We start from the raw sequence: 23,067 nt of genomic DNA on the forward strand, positions 1-23,067 counted from the left end.
GTTGTCAGTATCATTATAGTTACAATTATTATAATGTTTTAGAATTTGTTTGACTATCCAGTAGTGCTGCTTTATACTAGGCCTCACCCTAGTAGCTTGTCTCCTTAAGGTTTCATGATTATTATTCTTGCTCACATATTCCTCAGTCAGTGGATAAATGCCCCAGCTACCCAGTCCTCTGGTAGGGCAATTCTAGGAAATTTTCTGCTTCTTAGTTCTCAGTAAGACTACACCCAGTTGCCTACACGGTTATTCTTCTCATTAACACCTGCTTTATTAGCACTTTTAATTATGTACTTAAAATATTTTCATAGAATCATGTCCTTAGTATTGATTCAAAAACTTGAGTGATTGGTTTCAATAACATGAATCTTTTTAAGACTACTGAACCTTATTAAAAACTTGTTTTCTAAAAGCTTTGAACATACGGGTACCTATTTTGCTATTTGTTTACCAGAATAAGATATCTTAATTGTTTTCTTTTTCCTGATTCTATCAGGTATGATTTTTTATTTTGTTTAAATTAAACTTCCTTTGATTACGAGCAAAATTTAACATCTTTCTAGTTGTATTTTCTAATTGGTAAATTATTTATTTTAGTTCTTTTTTTCTTAGCAGATGCAGTATTTCAAGATATTTTTCAGTTGTCTATTTGATTAGGTACTGTGCATACTTAACCTGTGGACTTTTTTTTTTTCCTAACCAATAGATTTTTTCCAGTGAAAAACAGAGATAATTTTTCCTAGTTAATAATTAGCAAGAATTCTGCAGTGTGATCAAATAACAATCAAATTTGAGGTATGTGAGAAAGAGGTTAAACAGGTTACTTTTTTACCAGTAGTGTCAATGAATAACATAAAACCCCAATTTTCCTCAATCATATTACTTTCCTGTGTGAATGTGATTTCTAAAAAAATGAAACAGTTAAAACTTATAGGTTTTGTTATTTTCTTGTTTTTTTTGACTGAATCCCTAAACTTGCCCACAAAGCCTCAAGATGTAGGTAAGAAATTTACTTGTATAAATCAGCTAAGAAATGACTAAGGTTGTGATAATTTCTATTATTTTAACCTGTATTCTTTCAACTTAATTTTTCACTTGTTTTTTTTCTGCCCCACATCCCTACTAGTTTATATATACTGATCAGATGTCCTGAGCTATCCCAGCTTTTGTCTTTTGGTGGTCATATTAAGCAATCTATAGAGACAGTTACCATATCCAGCAAATGGTCACTAGTCCTACACCAGTATAGGAAGTGTTGTTGGGAGATAGGATTTGGATCTTAAAATACTCACGTTTCTTGTGAAAGTGTAGAGTACATGGTAACAGTGAAATACCAGATTCGAGTTGGGGTTTTTCTGGAACCTTTAGTTGTTTAGCATATCTCTTAACTGGGTAGAAAACACCCGGAGGGGTGGTGGGACCTCTGACTGTACAGTTAGTAAATCCCCTCAGCCTGCACAGTCCCCTCCCACAAGTCTGCGCAACACAGTGTCAGTCTGAAGGAAAGGGTGACTTTTATATTTCTTCTAATCGAAGGGGGCACATTTTGAGTTTCCTCTAATCAGAGGAGGTATTTCTTTGTAATCCCTTTGGCCTGGAAGGAGCACCTTTTTGTAACTTGCACAAAAGTGCCATACATGTCACGGTGGCCCCAAAGATGAGCTTGTGTCTTACTCAATTTGACACCCTAGTGAGGTGCCTGCTAGTGAGACCCAGTCACAAGGCTTGAACACAATTGGTCATTCTTGAGTTTTCCTTCTTGTTTGTCCCTTGTAACAACCTGTTCAAATACTCTGTTGATTTTTGTCTCTGTCTTTCACATCTATGATTCCCTTTGCATTTCCATTACACTACCAAAAACCCATGTCCTGCTGAGTTTTCTTTCTTTTTAACATATTTTTATTGTTGTGCAAGTACAGTTGTCTCCATTTTCCCTCCCACCACTGCCTCCGCCCCAGCCACCCCCACTTTCCACTCTTGATCCTACCCCGCTTTGGGTATGTCCATGTATCCTTTACACATGTTCCTAAAAACCCTTTTTCCCCCTCCCCATTATCCCCTCCAATTGCAAAAGTCTCCTGATGGGTTTCTTGCTTTTTTCCATTCATCCATTCATTATTCCATTCACGTACTTGACAAATAGTGCTTGTCATTTTTATTTATCAGGCACTGTGGGAGATCCCAGCATATTAGGGATACGACTACCTGGATAGTATTTCTTGGCATATAAAAATAATCATTTTACATAAGTATTTCAATGGCTTTTTATGTCTTCCCATTGAAGCCCAAACTCCCAGCTTCGTGTGAAAGGCTCCTCTAATCTGGACCCAGGTCCTTTCTATAGCAGGTCCCATCGTCCTTCTTTATGACCCATGTTCTCATCAAGGTGGATTAATTTTCTTTCCCTAATGACATCTCAAGATTTCTCACCTTTGTGTTCTTACATCATTCTATACACAGAAAGAAGAGGCCTCTTATTTTTTTGTTAGCCGAAATCTTGTACATTTTTTCAGATTCAACTCCCATGCCACTGCTCCTATAATCTATTTCTAATTCCTCACCCAAGGATCCTTTAGCATCCCTGTCAGGTACTTATCCACATTATTTGAAGATGTCACATACATTTTATTTTTTTCTTTTTCTTTTTTGAATTCTACACCTTTTATAAAATTACATTTAATTGATTAAGCTATTACAGTCCTACTAAGTTTCTCCCCTTTGCTCCCCCCTACCCAGCACCCCCCACTCCCTCAGGCATTCCCCCCACCTTTGTTCATGCATGTAGGTTCTTCGGCTATTCCCTTCCCTATACTGTACTTTACATCCCCATGTCTTTTTTGTAACTACCTATTTTACCTGTTAATTCCCTCTCCTCTCGCCCATTCCCCTACACCACCCTCCTATCTTCTTATCTTTAACCTTTGGCATTTAACTATGATGTGTCTTAGAGTGGACCTCTTTGTGTCCATCTTGTTTGGGACTCTCTGTACTTCTTGGGCTTGCAAGTCTATTTCCTTCACCAAATTAGGGAAGTTTTCTTTTGTTATTTTTCCAAATAGATTTCCATTTTAAATATTTTTCAATTATAATTTACAGTCAATATTATTTTTTATTAATTTCGGGTGTACAGTGTACTAGGACTAAGAAGCAGAACTTGGTAGTTACAAAATAGTCATGAGGATGTAAAGTACAGAATAGGGGATGTAGTCAATAATATTATAATAATTATGCATGGTGCCAGGTGGGTACTGAAAATATTGGGGGGGGATGCTTTATAAAGTATATGATTGTTTAACCACAGTGTTCTTATATACATTGTAAACTGGATTACAGTGGGTAATCATGTTCGAGGTTCACTTGCACTGTGAGTGTACTTAGGAGCCTGAGGTCCAAAAGAGACGCCTCGGTCATCATTGATTGCCCTATGACATACAGCACACTACTTTACAAAAGTAAGGACTCCACTGAAGCATTCTACGTGGTTGAATATAAATGTGCTAGGCTGGTGCTCGCTGGGAAGGAACCAGTGATCTGAGACTAGTCCCGAGATCACCTAAATATAGGTGTCTGGCTAGCACTGTAAACTACACTGACCACCATATGCTATGGCAGCTCTTCTTTGACTCTGTTGTGACATTACATCACCTATCAGTTTACCTTAATGTTACTTTTATAGTCAAACATGATAAATCCTTAACATGGAAATGATGTTTGTATTTGACATTTGTGGCTGGGGAGCCGTCAATGGCAACTCTGAAATCTGGTCAGTTTGAGATTAATTCAAGTCAATTCAATTAAATAAGTATATATTAAGCATATAGTTAGCTGTGATTAAGATTCCATATTTGGTTCATATGACTTTTTTCCTTCTTATTAAATATACAAAATTATTTCTACCTTAGTTTTCTATTTTATACTTTGTATCAATAAATTTAGATATTTTTGTATAGTTATTTATCAGGAAAATGTTAAAATACCAGGATATAGAATAACTTAAATATCTTTGCTTTTCAGATTTTAGTACTACCCAGAAATTTATAGAGGAGAATGCTGGACATATGTGAGTTTCTTCAAACTCTTTTTGATGATGATGGTGTTTATTATAATCTTATCTGATATATTCCAGAACTGTTAATGCTTCTCAAAAGTAATTTATTTATATAAATACCATATCAAAAAAGTAAATACAGTATTAATCATAAAATTCAGATGAGATAATTTAATTGTCAAGAGCTTGTATAATTCATAGCCTCACACTTCGATAATTTCCAGAGGCCATTCACCGAGGGGCTGTTCCTGCGAGTTTGTTGAACACACGTGGTAACTGTGCAGGTGATCAGTATGTGCTCTGTGTGGCTTGTTGCAGTGCCATCATTGCATTTGCTCAATATATTCAGGAGGCATCGTTTGAGGAAGCAGAAATGTTGGCCAAAGCCATGACAGAATACAAAGACCGATGCCTGGCCAACAGCACACTCTCCCAGTGTTTAAAATTACCTGTAAGTAAGCTGTTTGTGTTCCTTAAACAAACTAGCTTATTTGTCAACACAGACATTTTTTTGGCTTCAAAGTCTAAAAAGAAAGATACTCTGTGCCCCTCATTTTTATTTTGCCTGACTTTAGTATTTAGGATGAGGTAGTTTCCTAAGAGAGATGCAATTCTGTATTATGATACACAGGGGGACTTTACTATGAGATTGCAGTCCATGCACAGCAGGACTTGGCCATGAGCTTGTAGTGCATGCCATATGTATACAGACGTAGGACAGCCAAAGACCTGGTGAAGTACACAGGACTACAGAGGTACCTTCCTTCGCTGCCTCTCTCCATATGTACTCTACTATCCCATCCTCTCTTCTTGGCTTTTCCCGTATAAGGTCTGCATCTCTAGAAAACCATTACTCAACTCCCCTACTAAATACTTTACCAACACCTACCCACTCTGACTTCGTCACCCTGGGAGGAAAAACGCTGTTACTCGAGTGAAATATAAGAAGCAAAGAAAAAGTAAGAGGTTAAAGAGCCTTAGGATAGGGTAGAGGAACTCTCACGAAGTGTGAGATGGTTGTCAAGGGTGTGGGTCAAGATGCTCTGCTGCTGATATTGGGAGAATCGCCATCTTTTCCCCAAAGGGTAATGCTCAGTAATCATTATATCAACTCAAAAGGTTGAGAAACTTCACAATGAATGAAAAGTGTCTTTTACTTCTCTGTTGTCCAGCAAGATGTTTTACTGGAAACAATATGTGCTATGGAGGGGCTGCCAGAAAAGCATAATTTTTCACACTGCTGCAGTAAGGTTAACGATGAAAGGAGACTCTGTTTCTTCCGTAATAAGAAAGCTGATGTAGGATTCCTTCCGCCTCTCCCTACTCTGGATCCTGAAGTGAAATGTCAAGCTTATAAAAATAACAGTGAATCTTTTCTAAGCAAGTAAGTTTCATTTTAATTAAAAATGATGTAACTGAAGAATTATTCTTAGGCTAAAGGATATCTTATATCCATTTCAAAGGCACATAGTTGTGTTCACTGAGCAATTAAGTTGTTCACCACTTATTGTGTCAGATTCTGTGTTCAGTGCTGAGAATATAACCATGAATAAGATAAAACACCTGTGTCAAGGTCCTTCCATTAATAATATGCATTTTCTAATGTGACAAGCCCTAGAACAGAAATGTGTACATGGTGACGAATTGCTAGTAGAGGAAACAATATTGCTTTCCCAAAGGGAAGGTGCAGCTTTTACTGAGGGTAAACATGAAGTCAATAACTGTTTAGTTAAAACTTGTTTTCCATAGTGCTGCAATGGCAGAAGCAGGAAGCCGGTATACTCATTAAAACCTAAATCACAAGTTTATATGAACGTAAGTGAATATGATCCCTGAATCTCAGAGGCAGTGTGTCTAGGTGGCTCTTCTTAACATGGAAGGGAGAGAATCTGACCGTTTAGCAGCATGGGAGGTAAGGACACTGGCCACAGCTCAGTGCTCAGGGTTAGAACTGTAATCATCACTCACTTTAGAGTTGGCAATTCAATGATAGGACTCCAAAAGACTTTCCTTGGATACTGGATAATGCTGCCTTATGTCGAAGACTTCTCTAATGGAAAATCCTTCTTCCTTGCACTTCATTTTCACAACTTGATTTTATTGCCTTTTCCCATCTTTCCTTTCCCTTCTATTTTCTTTCCATTCCCTCTCTACCATTCCCTTACTTCTTTCCTGTTTATTTCCTGTCCCTCTCTTCTCTTCTTTTTCCTTTTATAGTTATATCTATGAAGTTTCCAGAAGGAGTCCCTTTGTTTTTGCCCCTACACTTCTTAGAGTCCTTGATCTGATTGAGGAGATGACTGAAACATGTTGTGAAGAACAAGACAAGGCTGACTGCTTTCGAACAAGGGTAGGCATTGCATTATTCCACGAAGACAGATAGGGAGTCATCCAACACAGTAGATCCTTATTGAAAGTTAAGTTATAGCAAAGACTCATTTATCGTTTATAACCATTCTCTTCTTACTTTTACTGGTTTTCAACCCAATGACCCCCTGCTGCTGATCTAAAAGTTCTTATTTCCTTAGACCCTTGAAAGACAATCACCAGTTTACAGGGCCCTCTCTCTTCTGTTTTTTTTTTTTTTCTAAAGAAAGCCCTAGTGAGTGATATTCAGGATAAAATTTGACATTTTATCTTCTATCCTTAGCAGCCTTCTTTTAGCTAACCACAAAATGGGATCATGCAGTAAAGAGGGAGAAGCTCACAGCTCACTACGATACACCCTCCCACCAAGTGCAATTCAGTGATCAGAAAGACTGGCTCCACCTCTACAGTGTGCCACAAATGCATATTTTTCTGATATGTAAATTTACCAATAAAAATCCCATAGATTTTTAAAAATTTATGAGCAAGCTTTGGAATAGGCTCTTTGACGTGTAGTTAAGAAATAAGAAATAGTGGGATTTTACTCTGCTTCAATAGGATTTTCTTTCTCTTTCAGGCAGAAGCTGTCATTCGATATTTAAAAGGATTATCTTCTTATCAAAAAAATGTGTGTGGGGCATATTTGAAATTTGGACCACAAGTTTTAAACTCTATGTGAGTTTTATAATATGTATCTTTCTACATTATTAAATCATTGATAACTTTATTTATACCCTCCCTAGTCCTTGAGTCTATAGATAACTGAGAACCAGGACACAGTGTTGGGATGTAAAAGGACTTGGGAGGTAGGGAGAGCTTGGAGAGAAAGAAGGCTACTTTTGAGTTTTTTTTTTTTTTTTTTTGGTTAGTTAGGAATCCAAGCTGGTTGGCCTGGGAGTTCCCAACTGGGAACTAATTTTCCAAATGCTTTAGTGTGACATAGATATCCATCTTTGACTTTAATGACTAGGAAACAACTTTATATGGATAAGTTCTATATCAATTGGTCACCCTACTCAATTAGTGATGGTGCCAATGGGATGTTTTGAGAAATATTCTGAAATTTCAAATTGAGCAGGAACACAGCTCCTGCTCATCATAGGTGAACCGAGGCTCAGCATAGGTGATGGATTACCTATGCTGGCCACATGCTCACAACAGGAAGCGGTGGTCCTTGCAGGGTGTGCTTTGCTATAAAAGTTAAGAAAGAGAACATATCTATTGGGCCTTCCCCTCTACTACCCAGCCCAGGACGCAAACTAGGATTTTCAAAGAGATCGTGCAGGTCATGCAATACATAAACAGTCTCTGATAAAGACATCTGTGAAAAAGCAAGGCTCCCAGTGCTTTTTTGCAGCTACTTGTATCGTATCATCAAATAATTCCCTCTTATTTTACTTGCTGTTCAAGTTTTTTAAAGGTTTATCAATTCTCTTTCCAGATACATTGTTATCCTTAGTCACAAATTCCCCAAGATTGAATTTAAGGAACTTACTTCCCTCCTCGAAGACATTTCCTCCAAGTATGCTGTGTGCTGTGAAGGGGATGCTGTGCAGTGCATCCGTGGCAGGGTAAATATGCTCCAAAACAGAGTAAAGATAGTGGCCCTGACAGCCATTTGTTTATTCAGAAGTAACACTCATTCATGGCTACTCTACTGCAATGAATGAGAATGTGAATAGACTGTTAAATAATAATATAAAATAAATATAATAAAAGTAAAATGTCAACAAATAAGCCCAAATAAAATTTGGATTTTTTAATGGGATTATTTTTAGATTATTCAGCAGATTCTATTTCATGTGGCTAAATGTCTTAGACATAAAACTTCATAAATTTAGGATTGTGAACATTTATTTAGACCAGATTAAAGTATTTTTAATACTGAAAATTCTCTTTTACAGATATTAGAAATCAATAGTAAAGCCCAGAGAATGATTTATTCCTTTATTTTTAAGAGCTGCTTTCTCTGAATTTCCCCAGGTTATTTAGGAGCAGTCTGTCTGAATAAGTGAATATGTTAATTTAGAATAAGGGGGATACATGGTAATGAAAAAATACCTAAAAATAAAACTCTTATTCTGTTCTTTAATATTATTCTCTAAGGGTGTATACTGGTAAACGTATTGACCTAGTTTAAGTTGTTTATGCACAAAAAGATAACCAATTTCACTAAAAGTTTCCTGACTTTCACTAAAAGTTTCTTAGTTGAAGTATGACTTTTTCATAGTGACATTTAATTAGTTTTACTTTTTCAAATTTTCAGTGAAAGAATATGTTAATTAAATAACTCGAATTTTAGAACATGAAGACATGCATATTTTATTTTAAGCAGTGGACAACAGAGGTCCCTAAGAATTATTTTGTTCCTAAGCATACTCCAGTTAAAAGCAACCCCACGAGCTATTCGTGTTCTGTGTTGTTTGTTTGTGGAGGTGTGGGTTTTAGAATATAATGTACTGAATCAAGGGATAGTTCAAGATTTTTGTATGAATTTTGGAGCTGAGACAAGGAGATCACATTATATTCTTAATAGCTTCTTTGATGCTTTTATAGAGAAATATGAGGAATTAAATTACAGTTTATTCAAAATAGAAATTAATTCCAGACAATAAGATATAGGTTGCCTAAAACAGTAATGACCTTGAGTGAGATGTGCGTGTGTTTGCAAAGACTGGGTTCAGGATGGTTTATTGAAAACACCATGCTGGCCCTCATTCAACTTCTCACCTCAACCCAGAGCTCCATCCGTTCTTCACCTGCAGTGTGTGCTAGAGAAAGGTGCTAGGCAGAAGAAGCACCCTGAACAGAGGCCTGGGCTGCCCTGCCCTTTCGGTGGAACTCACTGTGGTTCGTGTGAAGCCGGAGCGGAGCAGGAGCAATGTGCCGCCCTGTTCTGGAGAGTCCAGAGAAGAAACTAGGGGCCAGATCAGCTTTTTAAAAATTACCCAATTATTGCGTAAATAAGATAACTTCACCCTCTTATTCCTACAACTTTATGTGGAGATCAGAATTGGGATGAAGAGCAAGAGTAAGATTTTTTATTTTATACATCATTTAATAATTTGAACAGCTTCAAGTTAATAATATCCATCAGAAATGACAATAATTAGTAAAATAGCTTGTGGTTCAGAAGTCTTCATCTGGTAGTTGCTGTAGTGGTTCATTTGTGTGCCATTCTTTCTTTCTTATCAAATATTTATTGAGCTTCTACTATGTGCTTGGCAATGTAGTTTCAGGTCACAAGAGAAGAAATCTAGGATTAATAATATATTTTTAAAATAATTTATTTATCCTTAGAGAGAAAGGGAAGGAGAGAAGGAGAGAAATATCAATGTGTGGTTGCCTCTTGTGAGTCCCCCTCTGGGAACCGGCCTGCAACCCAGGCATGTGCCCTGACTGGGAATCGAACCGCGATCATGTGGTTCAGAGGCCCGCGCTCAATCCACTGAGCTACACCAGCCAGGGTTAGGATTAATAATATTAAAATAACATGTTTTTGGTGGTCCTCATTAATGCACAGGTAAACTTTTATGGAAAGAAGCAACCTGTAGAATTAAAAATGCCAGTATATCAAAGAAGTAGGGGTAAATTATTTAAATGGTTAATATTTAACAATAAATGTGAATTTATAATAGCACCTCATTTTCATAGTTATATCATTTAAAATCTTGAGTAATAAAGCTTGTTTAATATGAAACTTCAAGTGAATTAAATTAATATAAAATTTAAATAAGTTTTATCCATCAAAATGAAGCAATTTCAGATGCTATGCTCATGATTGGCTTTGCATTCCATTTTGAAGGAAAATCTAGTCCTGACAAAACTGTCAGAATAAATTCATTTCATTCTTACTTGGTACAGAGCAAAGTTATGAGCCATATTTGTTCAAAACAAGATTCCATCTCCAACAAAATTAAAAAATGCTGTGAAAAGCAAATACCAGAACGTGGCGAGTGCATAATTAACTCGAATAAAGATGACAGACCAGACGATTTATCTCTAAGAGAAGCAAAATTTACCGAAAATGAACATCTGTGTGAAGAACGAAATGCTGACCAAGAAATCTTCATGGCTAAGTAATATAACTCTATATTGAAATTTATAATCATAGAACAATCATAAAACAGAAACTTTTGATGTGACCTATTTTGGCTAATTTGGGTGGAAGAAATGGTGATCATTTAAATCACTGGGTATTGCACAATTTTCAAAAGTCACAGCTACAGATTATAGTATTTTCACATATTTCAGAAAATGCAACTCTGTTATTATAGTGATGGCTAACGTTTATTGAATTCTTGACATGTGCCAGACAATGGGCTAAGCATTTTATATAGATGATCTATTTCAACTTTTACAATGTCATGTACAAAATGATTTCCCCCAGTTTTTCAGATGAAGAAATTGAGGTACAGAGAAACTAAGTAATTTACTCAAAGTTCAGAGCTAAAAAAAAATGACAGAGTAAGGATTTGACCCCAAAAGTTCTGACCTAAGAAATTGTAGGCTTGACTGTCATGCTGTGCCACCCTCTAGCTGTTCATGGGGAAGGTAGTAGACTTGGAACCAAAGGGACAAGATTGGGTCCTGGTTGAGTCACTGGGACAAGCTAACTTTTCGGTACTTTAATTCATCACACATAAAATTCATGGAGTATTCATCCATTCATTCCAAGTTTATTGATAATGAAGTATAATCCAGGAACTTTAATAGGTTAGACAGGGTTTCTATCCCCAGTACGCTTTCGTCATAAGAAGTGGAAGGTGAGAAGAAACAGAAATATAACTGAGTGCAGGAAATGTTCTTTTATTTCCAATAACACTATATGCTAAGTAATGTGAGGGCAGAGAGGGGAGTGGGCAATTCTACCTGGGGTCTCTAGAAAGGTTTGGGCAGGAGGAAGTTCTCGAGGAAATTTTGGTAATCTAGACACGGGGTAGAGCTTGGATCGAAGTATAAACCCACCTGGTGTGTGTGTGTGGCTGCGAGGAGGGTACCTGTGGTGAGCAGCGGGCAGGCAGAGGGAAGAGGGGCCAGATCGCCCAGCCGTGCTAAGTAACAAGGTGCCACTGAAGGGTTCTCAATGAAGAATAAGGAAGGACAAAATCACTTTTGTTTTTTAGAAACTTCTGGAATGAATCCCAGTTTGGGGCTTAGGTGGTTGGTAAGTAGTTATCAGATTCAATGAGATGGGAAGCACGGGTACAGGAGCAGCTTTGGGGGGTAGGACAGTGTGTTTGGACCTATGCACACTGACTTTGCAGTCCCTGTGGAATAACTAGTTGGGACTGTCATGAGACCATTTTACATGACAACCTCGAGCTCTGGAAGGGTGCCTAGACTGAAGAGAGGGTTAATGAATACTTACCAAATGTTAAGTGCTTCTCGCTTACTAACAAATTTAATTTTAAAAACAACCCCTCTTTGAGATTAGCACACTTTTATTGTTCTCATTTTACAAGCAGGAAAACTGAAGCACAGAGGTTAAGCTCCAAAGTGATATAGCTAATAAATATATGATAGAGCCCAGGTTCAGAGGCAAGCAGTCTGGCTCCAGACTCCTGTTCTTATAATCACTGTGATCTATTGCTTCTGAGAAGTCATGGTTCAAAGTGAAATTAAAGTAAACGATTGATAGATGTAATGTGTTTCACTTGAGCCTGGCACATGTGCTTACTAAATGAAAGCAACTTTTATCATCATTGTCATCACTATTATATCATAAGTAGTATTGGAAATGTGGGGGAAATGATAGAGCAACAATGAGCATGTTGAGTCAGAAACAGAGTTTTAAGTTGCAGTCTTTCTGGATGTGAATGTTTGACACAGGACCTCAAAGGATCAACCAAGCAAGGGTAGACTTCCAGGGAGTTTTGTGTGCAACACTTTGGTGGCGTGTTTTTAGGTATAATTTTATTCTTGGGGAAAGGTCCATGACTCAGGTCAGATATTAAGAGCAGTCCTTCATTCTCTGAAGACTAATTACCTCTGCTTTTGTACATGGGAATATATCCCAAAATGGGATTGAGAAGGCAGATAAAGAAGCAGGAGAGATAAGGTTAGTAAAACCAAGATTAATTAATACAGTCAAAGGCTGCCAAACAAAAGAGTTAAAAAGGGTTCACTGGACTTCAGAAATTCTCCTGAAATATTGCTCTCACAAAACATGGAAGGCCATTTTAATTTATTTTAAGTGGATAAGATTCTTTTATGAAGAGAATTATAAATATGCAGCTGAGATATTTAGAGAAGATATGCCTCTCTTGAGAAGAGTCTTAAGAAGAGAGTCTTGTAGTTTTAAAAAGAATGAAGTAGGCATCGCGTGGAACCTAGGTTCAAATTCTAGACTTCCACTAATAGCAAGGTGCCGAACTGGTCAGAGACGCAGTATCCTCAGCTATAAAATAGTGCTTATCTGGAGGACTCAGTAAATGCAAATGAGATAGTATAGAGGGTACAGCTGGTCCACCCTAAGTTACTGCTGCATCAGCCTGATAAATCCTTTACTGCCAACAGAATAATTAATTCCAAATAAATCTAGCAATTCTATCCTCCAAGTAAAAGGATTGTTAGTTTAAAACATTATATAAACTTAAATGTTAGACCCCAAACCATAAAAATCATAGAAGAAAACATAGGCAGAGAAATCTCAGACATTGCTTATAGCAATATTTTATTGGCTATATCTCCCCAGACAAGGGAAACAAAATAAAAAATAAACACATGGGACCACATTAAACTAAAAAGTTTTTGCACAGCAAGGGAAAACATCAACAAAATAAAAAGACAACCCACAGAATGAGAAAATGGGTTAGTATCCAAAATTTATAAAGAGCTTATAAAATTCAACCCCAAAACCCCAAAACAAGCCACCCCCCAAAAAAACAGAACCAAATAATCCAATTTAAAAATGGGCAAAGGACCACCTGAATAGACACTTCTCCAAAGAGGACACACAGATGGCCAACAGACATATGAAAGATGCTCGACGTCACTAATTATCAGGGAAATGCAAATTAAAACCACAAGGAGATACCACCTCACATCTGTCAGAATGGCTACCATCAGAAAATCAACAAACAACAAGTGCTGGTGAGGATGTGGGGAAAGGGGACCCCTTTTGCACTGTTGGCAGGAATGCAGATTGGTGAAGCCACTGTGGATAGCAGTAGGTACCTCAAAAAATTAAAAATAAATCTGCTTTTAGACCCAGAAGTGATCCCACTTCTGAGACTAATTCAAAAATAATAAGTACCCCTATGTTCATTGCAGTATTATTTACAATAACCAAGAAACGAAAGCATCCCAAGTGTCCATCAATAGATGAGTGGATAAAACAACTATGGTATATTTAAACAGTGGAATACTACTCTGCTATTTAAGAAAGAGAATTTTTTCCTTTTGTGATAGTATGGTTGAACATGGAGAACATTATTCTAAGTGAAATAAGCCAGTCAGAGAAAGACAAGTACCATATGATTTGATTTGTGCATGGAATCTAATGAACAAACTGAACTAGGAAGCAAAATAAAGACAGATTCATAGCGAGCAGGATGACAACTAAGGGGGGGGGAGGGTAGGGATTGAGAAAAAAGGAAAAAGGACTCATGGACATGGACAACAGTGATGATTGCGAGGGGGTGGGGTGGAGGGGAGTATAAGGGGACTAAATGGTAATGGAAGTAAATAAACTTTTAGAAAGAACAACAGAGAGAGAAAGAGGGAGAGAGAGCGAGTGAGAGAAAGAGAGAAAGAGAGAGAGAGAATGAGAATGGACATCTAGGTAAAATGAACGCCTGTTGTCAAACTGCGCTCTGAATCACCCGCTGCCTGACCAGTGAAGGAACATCATTTGAGAACATACTCAGTATTAGATTTGACTACGCTCAAAGATAGCAGGATTTGGTGTTTTGCTTTCTCTACATTCTAATACACACAGTATTTTACATATCACAGATTTCTTTATGAATACTCGAGGAGACATCTGGAACTGTCTACCCCACAGCTCCTAAGAATTGCTAGCGTGTACAATGAGCTCCTGGAAGAGTGCTGCAATGCGGAAAACCCCCCAGACTGCTACCGTAACGCGGTAGGTTCCAGCAGAGAGATGAACAACTCAGAACAACAAATACTAAAAAATTGACGTCAAAGTTTTACTTTAGTCTGGGGTGTAGAATATGTTATTGGCCAATTTGAGTCTACTTTAAATTCAGTGCAAGCTGACCATGGAAAAGACCAAAATCATTAGTTTTGTTTATACATAATGTTTTGAACGACTAATCCTGTGTTGTTGATGCAAAAATTCCTCTCATTAAATAGTTTACATTTTTATTTTTATTTATGTACTCTGTATTTTATTGAGCCATATTGGAAAATTTTATGATTGTAAAGTTTATAGATGATTATTAATGATGATTAGAAAAGTGCCAAAAGTTACAAAGAAAAAAATAAGTTTTCTGTCACCAAGAAATAGCTCTAATTAACATTTTCTTTTATCTTTTTAATAAAAATATCCATATACAGGGAGGGACAAAAGCAAGTGCACAGTTGTTTATATAGATAATAACACAAAAATAAACTCTGTGTTTTGTGTACTCATAACTTTCAACCTACTTTTCCCACAGCCTGTATATGTATTTGTTTAAAATAAGACTGGAATACTAGTTCTTAAGAAATTTTTGGAAATGTTTTTTATTTAGTGTTATAGAAAACATTATGTCATTAAATGGACATCAAAATGTACTTTATATTTTAAATGGTAGCATACCATTATCATAATTTATGTGGCTTCTTTCCTGCTTTGTTGGGCATTTTAGGTATTTAGTTAGGTCGTTTTTAATTTTATGATGGCCCTGAAATATCTCTTCACTCCTTTTTATTAATATTTATTTATATTTATATTTTGTATTTATTGTGGACACTGTTACAAAAGTCCTCATTCCCCCGACCCCGTCTTTGCCAGCCTCCACGCAGCCCCCACACCCTCCGCCTCTGTCCATCACCACGCTGTTGTCTGTGCCTGTGGGTTATGCATATATGTTCTCTGACTAATCCTTTTTATTATTAATTATTTGTAAGACAAGTTGTTACAAGGGAAATTGTTAGGTCAAAGTATAGACTTTATAAAAAATTAATACAGATGGCCTAGTTAATTTCCAGAAAGTTTTTACCAGCATATAGGCCTACAACAAAGCTTGAAAACGCTCATTTTATATTCACCTTCACCAAACATTGCACATGGAAATTATCTTTACTAGATTTATATGTAAAAAATGGAGTGTTTTAAGCATACATTTATTTAAATTTTTAAATGAAATCGAGTGTTTCTCATATAATTTTAACTATAGTATTTATGTTTTCTATAATTTATTCATGTCTGTTACCCATTTTCCTATTGAAATTAGTGTTTTAATATCAATTTATATGAATTCCTATATATTATAGAAATTATTTGACATTTCTGATTTGTTTTTCATTCATTTGGTACGTGTTACTTTTGATTTATTTAAATAATATCCTCCACTAGCCATAAAAGCCAGTTTACCCCCCATTCACGGTTGAGCAATGAAGTAAGAAGACAGGATTTTGGTACTACTCCCCCACCATCCGGAATGAGGAGGTCTTTTTCTGATCCTTAAATGAATCACACTGCCATCATTTTTTTTAACATGGAGATACAATTTGTCTCACAACATCCATTCAATGGTGTGTAATTTTCTATCTGGCGTTCATTCAGTGTCTAATTTTATGTCTCGAGAGAGAGTTTGTCAAATATTTGAAGACAGCTATTGAAAGTTTTAATTTCCAATTCTAAATAGTGAAAAGAAAGTGTAAAATAAAGATAAATAGGATTTAAAAGAGTCTACAGCTATAGTTACCAACTGGGTCATTCTAGGCAACTCACTAATTCACAGGACTGGTTTCCTTTATGTATAAAGGGAGAAAAACAGCTGCTCTGGCCACTTCTCAGTGAGATCATTATCCCCATAAGATTTGAACTATACTTTATAAACTGGAAAGCTGCATCCCAAAAGTACAAAATAATGATGATGAAAAATGTGGACTTTTATATTTAAGCAAAAAACACACCTAACTATAATCGTAATTGGTAAAAGTCCATTTTTTACACACATGTATGAAGAAAAATACCCTGTTTAGTGAGCAATGTGTGGTAATGATAGTTTAAAAATATTATATAAATAGAAGGCTATTTGACAAGTCGATGTGAAGCATGTGATTAAATTTTGGATGAAACATTCATAAACATGATTGTTCTTATTTTCAGGAAAGCAAATTCAATGAGACAACTGAGAAAAGCCTCCAGACAGTACAAAGGGAATGTGAACATTTCCGGAGGTTGGGGGAGGACGACTTGAAATACCAGTAAGTTGTCTGCACAGTTAGGTTAACACTTGTGAATGGGAAGAAACTCAGAGAGCCACCAAGTGTTACTATTTCAGCTCAGCCTTTCAGTTACAATGAATTCATAAACTCTGGGAAAGAATAAAACCACAAAGTCAAGACTGTACTTTGAGCTGTCATATTAAGCCTTTGACAGAAAGGAGGCTAGAAATGAAAAAATACAGGATCCTGGACAAACTGATTGTACAATGTTTTAGTTTCTATTTGGGTTTGTCTTTCTCACTCTCAACCCAGAATTTCTGGATTCTTCCCCATTGAGTGTGGGGGTTGAGTAAAGCAAACTTTTGGTTGTTACAGTTTCCCAAGTAAAAATCGATTTGTCCAGGATTTAAGCCCATCTTACTGAGTTTATCAAAGTAATTCTGGATTTACTTAACACTTGAATGTTTATTTTTTTAGTGAGCATTCATGAATAATATGCAGTTTATTCTGGATTTCCTTAATTAATTACCATACTAATGTAGTGTGTGTTGAAACCAAACATCTTCAAATCAAAATGAAATAAAACATGACTTAAAAATATGACTTCTTTAGCATAATATACTCCACTTCCATCCATGTTGTCACAAATGGTAGTAGTTTTTTCTTTCTTTCTGAAGCATAGTATTCCATCGTGTAAATATACCACAGATTTTTGATCCACTCATTTTCTGATGTGCACTTAGGCTGATTCCAGCACTTGGCTATTGTAAATAGTGCCTCTATGAACGCAGAGGTGCATAAGAAAAATGTGGAATGAAGCCAGTTGGTGAAAGACAAACACCATATGATCTCACCTCTAAGAGGAATCTAATGAGCAAGATAAACTAATGAACAAAATAGAACCACAGGCATGGAAACATGGAACAGACTGAAAGTGTCCAGAAGGAAGGGGGGAGGGGAATAATGGGAAAGAAGGGGAAGACAAAGAACTAGACAAAGAACATGTATGAATGACTCTTGGTCATGGACAACAGGGTGGGAATTGATTGTGGGAGCAGGGGGTGGGATGGGTGGAGTAGGACACAGGAAGAACAATTGGGACAACTATTATAGAATAACAACACAAAATGATAAAAAATTTGTTTTAATAAGGAAAAATAAAATCACTAATAGAGCTGTAAAAAATATGATTTCGCTACCTGCTGTTTGCTTAGAAGTCACTCAGCCCATTAAAGATCTCAGTTTCCTTCATTTCAGATTATCTTTTTCCAACATGTATTTATTAAATTTTTTCTTTAAAATATTTGTTAACTATTTCAAGCAGAATTTTACACACTAGCCAAGGTATTTGCTGCCAAGGTGCTCCTAATCTCAAAGGTAAAATAGGATGGGCAAATCTAGGAGTTTGTGAGATAACTATGAAATTAGAGAGAAGCCAAAATACAGATATCTAGCAGGCAAGGTGCAGGAAATCAAGGCGTGAAGAGACAGTTCTCTCCCTTTTTATGAGAAAGCTGAGGTTCACATTGTCCTTACATTGATTGTTCATAGCCTTGAAGGGTCGAGGGTGTCAGCTTCATTCAGAAACAAATAGACAAATGTCCTTTCAGCTACTTGATCAAATTCACGAAGATAGCCCCTCAGCTATCCACTGATGAAGTGACTTTCCTTGGAGAGGAAATGGTGACAGCTTTGACCACCTGCTGCACACTGAGTGAAGAGTTTGCCTGCGTCGATAACTTGGTGAGCATGAATGATGTACCTCATACACACACACAAACACACACACATTCTTATTGATTTATAGCAGTTATCTGTCTTCCTTTTTTATTGTTTTCAATATTGTTAAGCAAGGAATATAAAGTTTTCTTTTTGGCTCACTGAATCAAAACCTTAAGAAGCAAAATAGAATGTCTTAAATATTTTCTTGGGGCTCTCCAAATCGCCTTCCTTACTTCTGATTTATATTAGAAGTGATTTTGTTAGGGTAAATGTTTTAAGAATCATAATAGTGTTTCAGAATGATATGGGAAACTTGATAAATTTAAGTAACATTATAAATTCTTGCCCTTGCCTCACCTGGTCTGTAAGGGACTTGCTGCTTCCCACCCCACTGCAAGTCGAGGGTATTTCTTTAGAGCTGGGGTGAACATTGCCCTGGGAGATTCCCCAGAGAAGGAATCAATCTAAGAGCCATAGTGTTTGGTTGCCACTTTCATTTACCTGTTTGCAGTGAAAAAATACAAATTTGTATATGTAATAACAAGAAATTAACCTCTAGGCATTTAAATTGGTATGGCTTGAAAGTTTGTTTTATGCAATGCAACAAAAAACCCGCAGCTTCTACTTCTCTTTGTACGTAGTGTTGTGTTAGGAGTGCATGTTTTTTTCTAAGTAAAGTTAGCAGTGACCTTAGAGCAATCTATTCATCTAACCATATTTCAAAGTTCCATTCCCATTTTAAAGCCTATCTGAGTTTCAACTTTCATTGGTACAGGCAGATTTAGTTGTTGGAGAGATATGTGGAGTAAATGAAAACCGAACCATCAACCCCGCTGTGGATCACTGCTGTAAGGCCAGCTTTGCCTTCCGAAGGCCCTGCTTTGAGGCCTTGGGAGCCGATAAAACCTCTGTGCCTCCATCTGCCTCCCAAGGTTTATTTGCCTTTGACACAGACTTGTGTCAGGCTCATAACGAGGAGCTCCAGAGAAAGAAAGACAGGTACTGACATTCTCTTCCATTCATCTTTTTGTTTAACCTGAAGACACACCGTGTATTGACTGGAAGGTTTATTGTGATGGATACCTGATTTTGGTGTCACAGTCCTATTCCTTCCATCAAATTGTCTGGTCTCTCTAACACAAAAAAACAAACAAAGAAACAAACAAAAACACCAGAGCATATTAATTGCTTTGTTTATACATCAAAACCTAGCTACACTTTTCCTTGGGGAAGGGTGTGGGGGTGTCCAGTAGACCATGATTTGGAAAGGTGAGTTAGGGTAGCTAGCAGAAAAGCTCATAGATAAGATTATAATAATCAGATTTTCTTGAAGGAATGTCCTAGATGTTTGCCCTGAGAATCTCACTTAGTGTTTGAAAAAAGAAGGGGCCCAAAAAAGACAGGAAATTTATTTTTCTTTTCTTAGGTAGTATTATAAATTTCAAGAAATAAGACCAATTTCTTAGTTTTAGGCAATGCCTGTATAAAGTAGAGTGTAAATAAATTTTCTAGAAGGACCAAATGTAGTCACATATTCTACAACAGTGTGATAATGAAGACCTAATATATGTTCACATTTTATACTATCTTGCCTGTAGTTATATAACCCTGTAAAGAATGTTACCATGGCAATCTGTCCTATAAGTTTAATAGGAGAATTCCAGGAGAACCCCCGTCTTTTTTCTTGCAGGAGACCCTTTCAAAAGTGGAATATTTTAACTTTTTATACTCACTCAAATGAGACAACCCCCACCTCCCCAGGCTATATGGTACTGTGACAAGCATTTGGGAGGAAAAGAGCTTAAGAAAGAAATCTCAAATGAATTCTCACTGACATCTTTGGGCCACAGGTTTCTGGTCAACTTAGTGAAGCTGAAGCCTGAACTTACAGATGAGGCGCTGCGGTCGCTGCTTACGGATTTCACTAACCTTGTGGACAAGTGCTGCCAAGCAGAGGGGCCCCAAGCCTGCTTTAATGAAGAGGTAGTTCTATTCTTTTCCACTGAAATTCTACTGGCACATCTGGTCAAACAAATACAACAGAGCTCCCCATAAGCTCCTGTTTCTCCCCACAATGTCTGTAGGCTAATGTTTGAGAGCATAGTTGCCAAAAGCTAATAGGTAGCCCATCTCTAATACAGTTTTGGCACTGCCTCCTTGGTGACGACATGGTATAAGAAATGATGTCAGGAAAACCTGTGACACACACGTGCTTTGTGCACACTCGATCCTTCTGGCACACTCACACATGGCTTTCACACTGGTCTCAACCTCTCTACTTTTCCAACTGAGTGCCTAGTCTGTGAGAATTTTTTTTGGAACAAATCATTAGTTCTTAAACATATTTTTTAATGTAAAATATTTAGAGGCATTATAATATCTACCATTTACCTGAGTGACTGTGCACCTCAAGCCATGTAAAGGGAGGGATAAATTCATTGGCAGTTCATAAAAGGCTGAGAGTGTCTGAACACACTCAGTGAGGGTGTTCTTCACTCGAAGAAAGCATGTTCACTGTCTCCCTGTACCATATATGAGTGTTTAATTTTTCTTTCCAAAAGTCAAGGCAACAGACTTCTCTAAATTTAAGTAATATCTTAAAATTTAATTCCTATATGTTATGTCATTTATTTATTTAAAATTTTCCCTCTCAGGTTCCAGGACTGGCAGCCAAAAGCCTGGTTTCTTGAAAAACATAAAGTAAAAACTGCCAAAGGTAATACTTTCTATCTCAATCAAATGCCAAGTGGACTTATAGTTCCTTGGTTGCCCTGGCTTCTCCCCTCTCACACTTCAATGTCTATTTCTAGTTCATGCCCTACACCTTGTACCTAACAGACCCCGATACTGGTCCTGTCATGTTTTTCTGAGCCTCTACCACTCCTTATGGGCTGGCACTGTGGCCTTTCAGCCAGCACTTCTTACTGTTCAAGCAGTTTTCTAAATAGCCCAAAGACATGCACAGCTCTGCCTCTCAGCCATTGCACTCAGCCCTCTGGACCAGAAAGGGGAAGCATCGAATGTGTGAATGCTGACAGACAGAGGAAGGCTTGGGATGACAGACACACCTCAGTAAACCTGTTCCAGATGTTTCGCTCCAGCATTGACATATACAAAAAGCAATGTTTGTGATTTCAAAAAGAGATGTAAAGGATGCCCTCTCTTTTGCAGTTTAGTTAAGACTCATGCACAAACTTTAGGAACAAAATGTTGCATAGATATAGCAATGATGTTCAATGCCTGGGAAGAGAGACCTGGACCACCAGACAGAGTAGGTTTGTATTAACAAGTGGCAAAACATAGTTACCATGAACTATTTTTTAAAGATTTTATTTATTTATTTTTAGAGAGAGGGGAAAGAAAGGAGAAAGAGAGGAAGATAAACATCAATGTGTGGTTGACTCTCACACACCCCCTACTGGGGACTTGGCACACAACCCAGGTATGTGCGCTGACTGGGAATCAAACCAGTGACTTTTAGGTTAGCAGGTCTATGGTCAATCTACTGAGTCACACCAGCCAGGATCATGAACTATTTTTTTATAAACATGACTTTTCATCACCCCAGTTATAATATTTTACATAACATACAATTTTTTTTTTGCTGCATAAGATACTATTTTTTTTCTTCCCAGGTTGTGAAGAAAAAAGAAAAAGACCCACTTACCTACTTCCAACTGTCCTGTGGTGAATTTCATTTTCTGAGACAAACACAGTAAAAAGATTCTACTGGAACCTTTGCCAGAAATCATGTTATTGCAGCAAGCAATAAACAATAAAATTGTAAAGCTAATTCTCAAAGACTGATTTCATGCGTCGAACTGATAACAAAATTAAACAATCATGATTTATTTAGTCCATCAGCATCTCTGGCTCACCGACTAAATCTCCATGGCAGGCAGGACTCAAAATAGCAATTGTGTGGGCAGAATCCTCACAGATCCTGTTCTGGCTGCTACTGGGAAGGAAAAGGGAAGTTGAGGGCGCCCAGCATTGCTGCTGATGTTGCTACTACCACCATCACCAGTGAGCACTGAATGTTGTCCAGCACCCAACACTGTCCTGGGTACTCTTCTTGCATTATCTCATTTAATCCTAATAACTCCATGAAGTAGACATCATTTCTAGCCCCACTTTACAAACAGGGGATCTGAGGCTTGGGGAGATAAGCTAATTTGTCAGGGTCATATGACTAGTAGTTGACAGAACCAAGATTTAAGTCCTCTAATTCCAGAAGAATATTCTTAGCCCCTGTACACACTACCTCTCAGGTATGGCCATGCTGTGTGCCTTATAAAATCTGTTATGTGGAGAGAAGGAAGAGGACAATGACCCTTCTCTTTCTCCATCTGAAGCCAAAATTGCTGTTACGTTGGAGCTGTAAGTGCTTGGTAGTGGTGTCTAAGGAGAGGGAGTGGTAGCAACTGGGCAACTGGGAAATGAAGGTTGTTCATAGGCTGAAGGCCTGATTGTCCTTATCAGTCTCTAAACTTTTAAGGCTGTTAGTCTTTCAATGTCTGAAATTGAAGATGATCACTTAATAAATGACACTTGAGAATATTCAAAGAGTTCTTTTGGAA

General features: G+C 37.2%; 1 protein-coding gene and 1 long non-coding RNA gene across 2 annotated transcripts in view; one reads left to right on the top strand and one right to left on the bottom strand.

Annotated features, from left to right (window-relative positions):
* Positions 1 to 1,402, bottom strand: part of LOC119052812 (uncharacterized) — an 11,128-nt gene extending 9,726 nt beyond the window's left edge. The window contains exon 1 of the long non-coding RNA XR_005083195.2: positions 1,296 to 1,402. This is a non-coding gene — a long non-coding RNA (uncharacterized LOC119052812). The remainder of the gene's footprint in view (positions 1 to 1,295) is intronic.
* On the top strand, positions 869 to 22,275 carry AFM (afamin). Its single transcript, XM_037150208.2, has 15 exons — positions 869 to 1,003; positions 4,018 to 4,063; positions 4,370 to 4,502; positions 5,224 to 5,435; positions 6,269 to 6,401; positions 6,996 to 7,093; positions 7,860 to 7,989; positions 10,283 to 10,497; positions 14,378 to 14,510; positions 16,707 to 16,804; positions 18,376 to 18,508; positions 19,263 to 19,486; positions 20,338 to 20,470; positions 21,142 to 21,203; positions 22,123 to 22,275. Exons 1-14 carry the CDS (start codon positions 916 to 918, stop codon positions 21,175 to 21,177), a joined length of 1,812 nt encoding a protein of 603 aa, XP_037006103.2. The 5' UTR covers positions 869 to 915; the 3' UTR covers positions 21,178 to 21,203; positions 22,123 to 22,275.
* Positions 22,276 to 23,067: the final 792 nt, after the last annotated feature.

Source organism: Artibeus jamaicensis, unplaced genomic scaffold (genome assembly GCF_021234435.1).
Source record: "Artibeus jamaicensis isolate MK-2021 breed Jamaican fruit bat unplaced genomic scaffold, CSHL_Jam_final scaffold_1031, whole genome shotgun sequence".
Taxonomy (NCBI): Eukaryota; Metazoa; Chordata; class Mammalia; order Chiroptera; family Phyllostomidae; genus Artibeus; species Artibeus jamaicensis.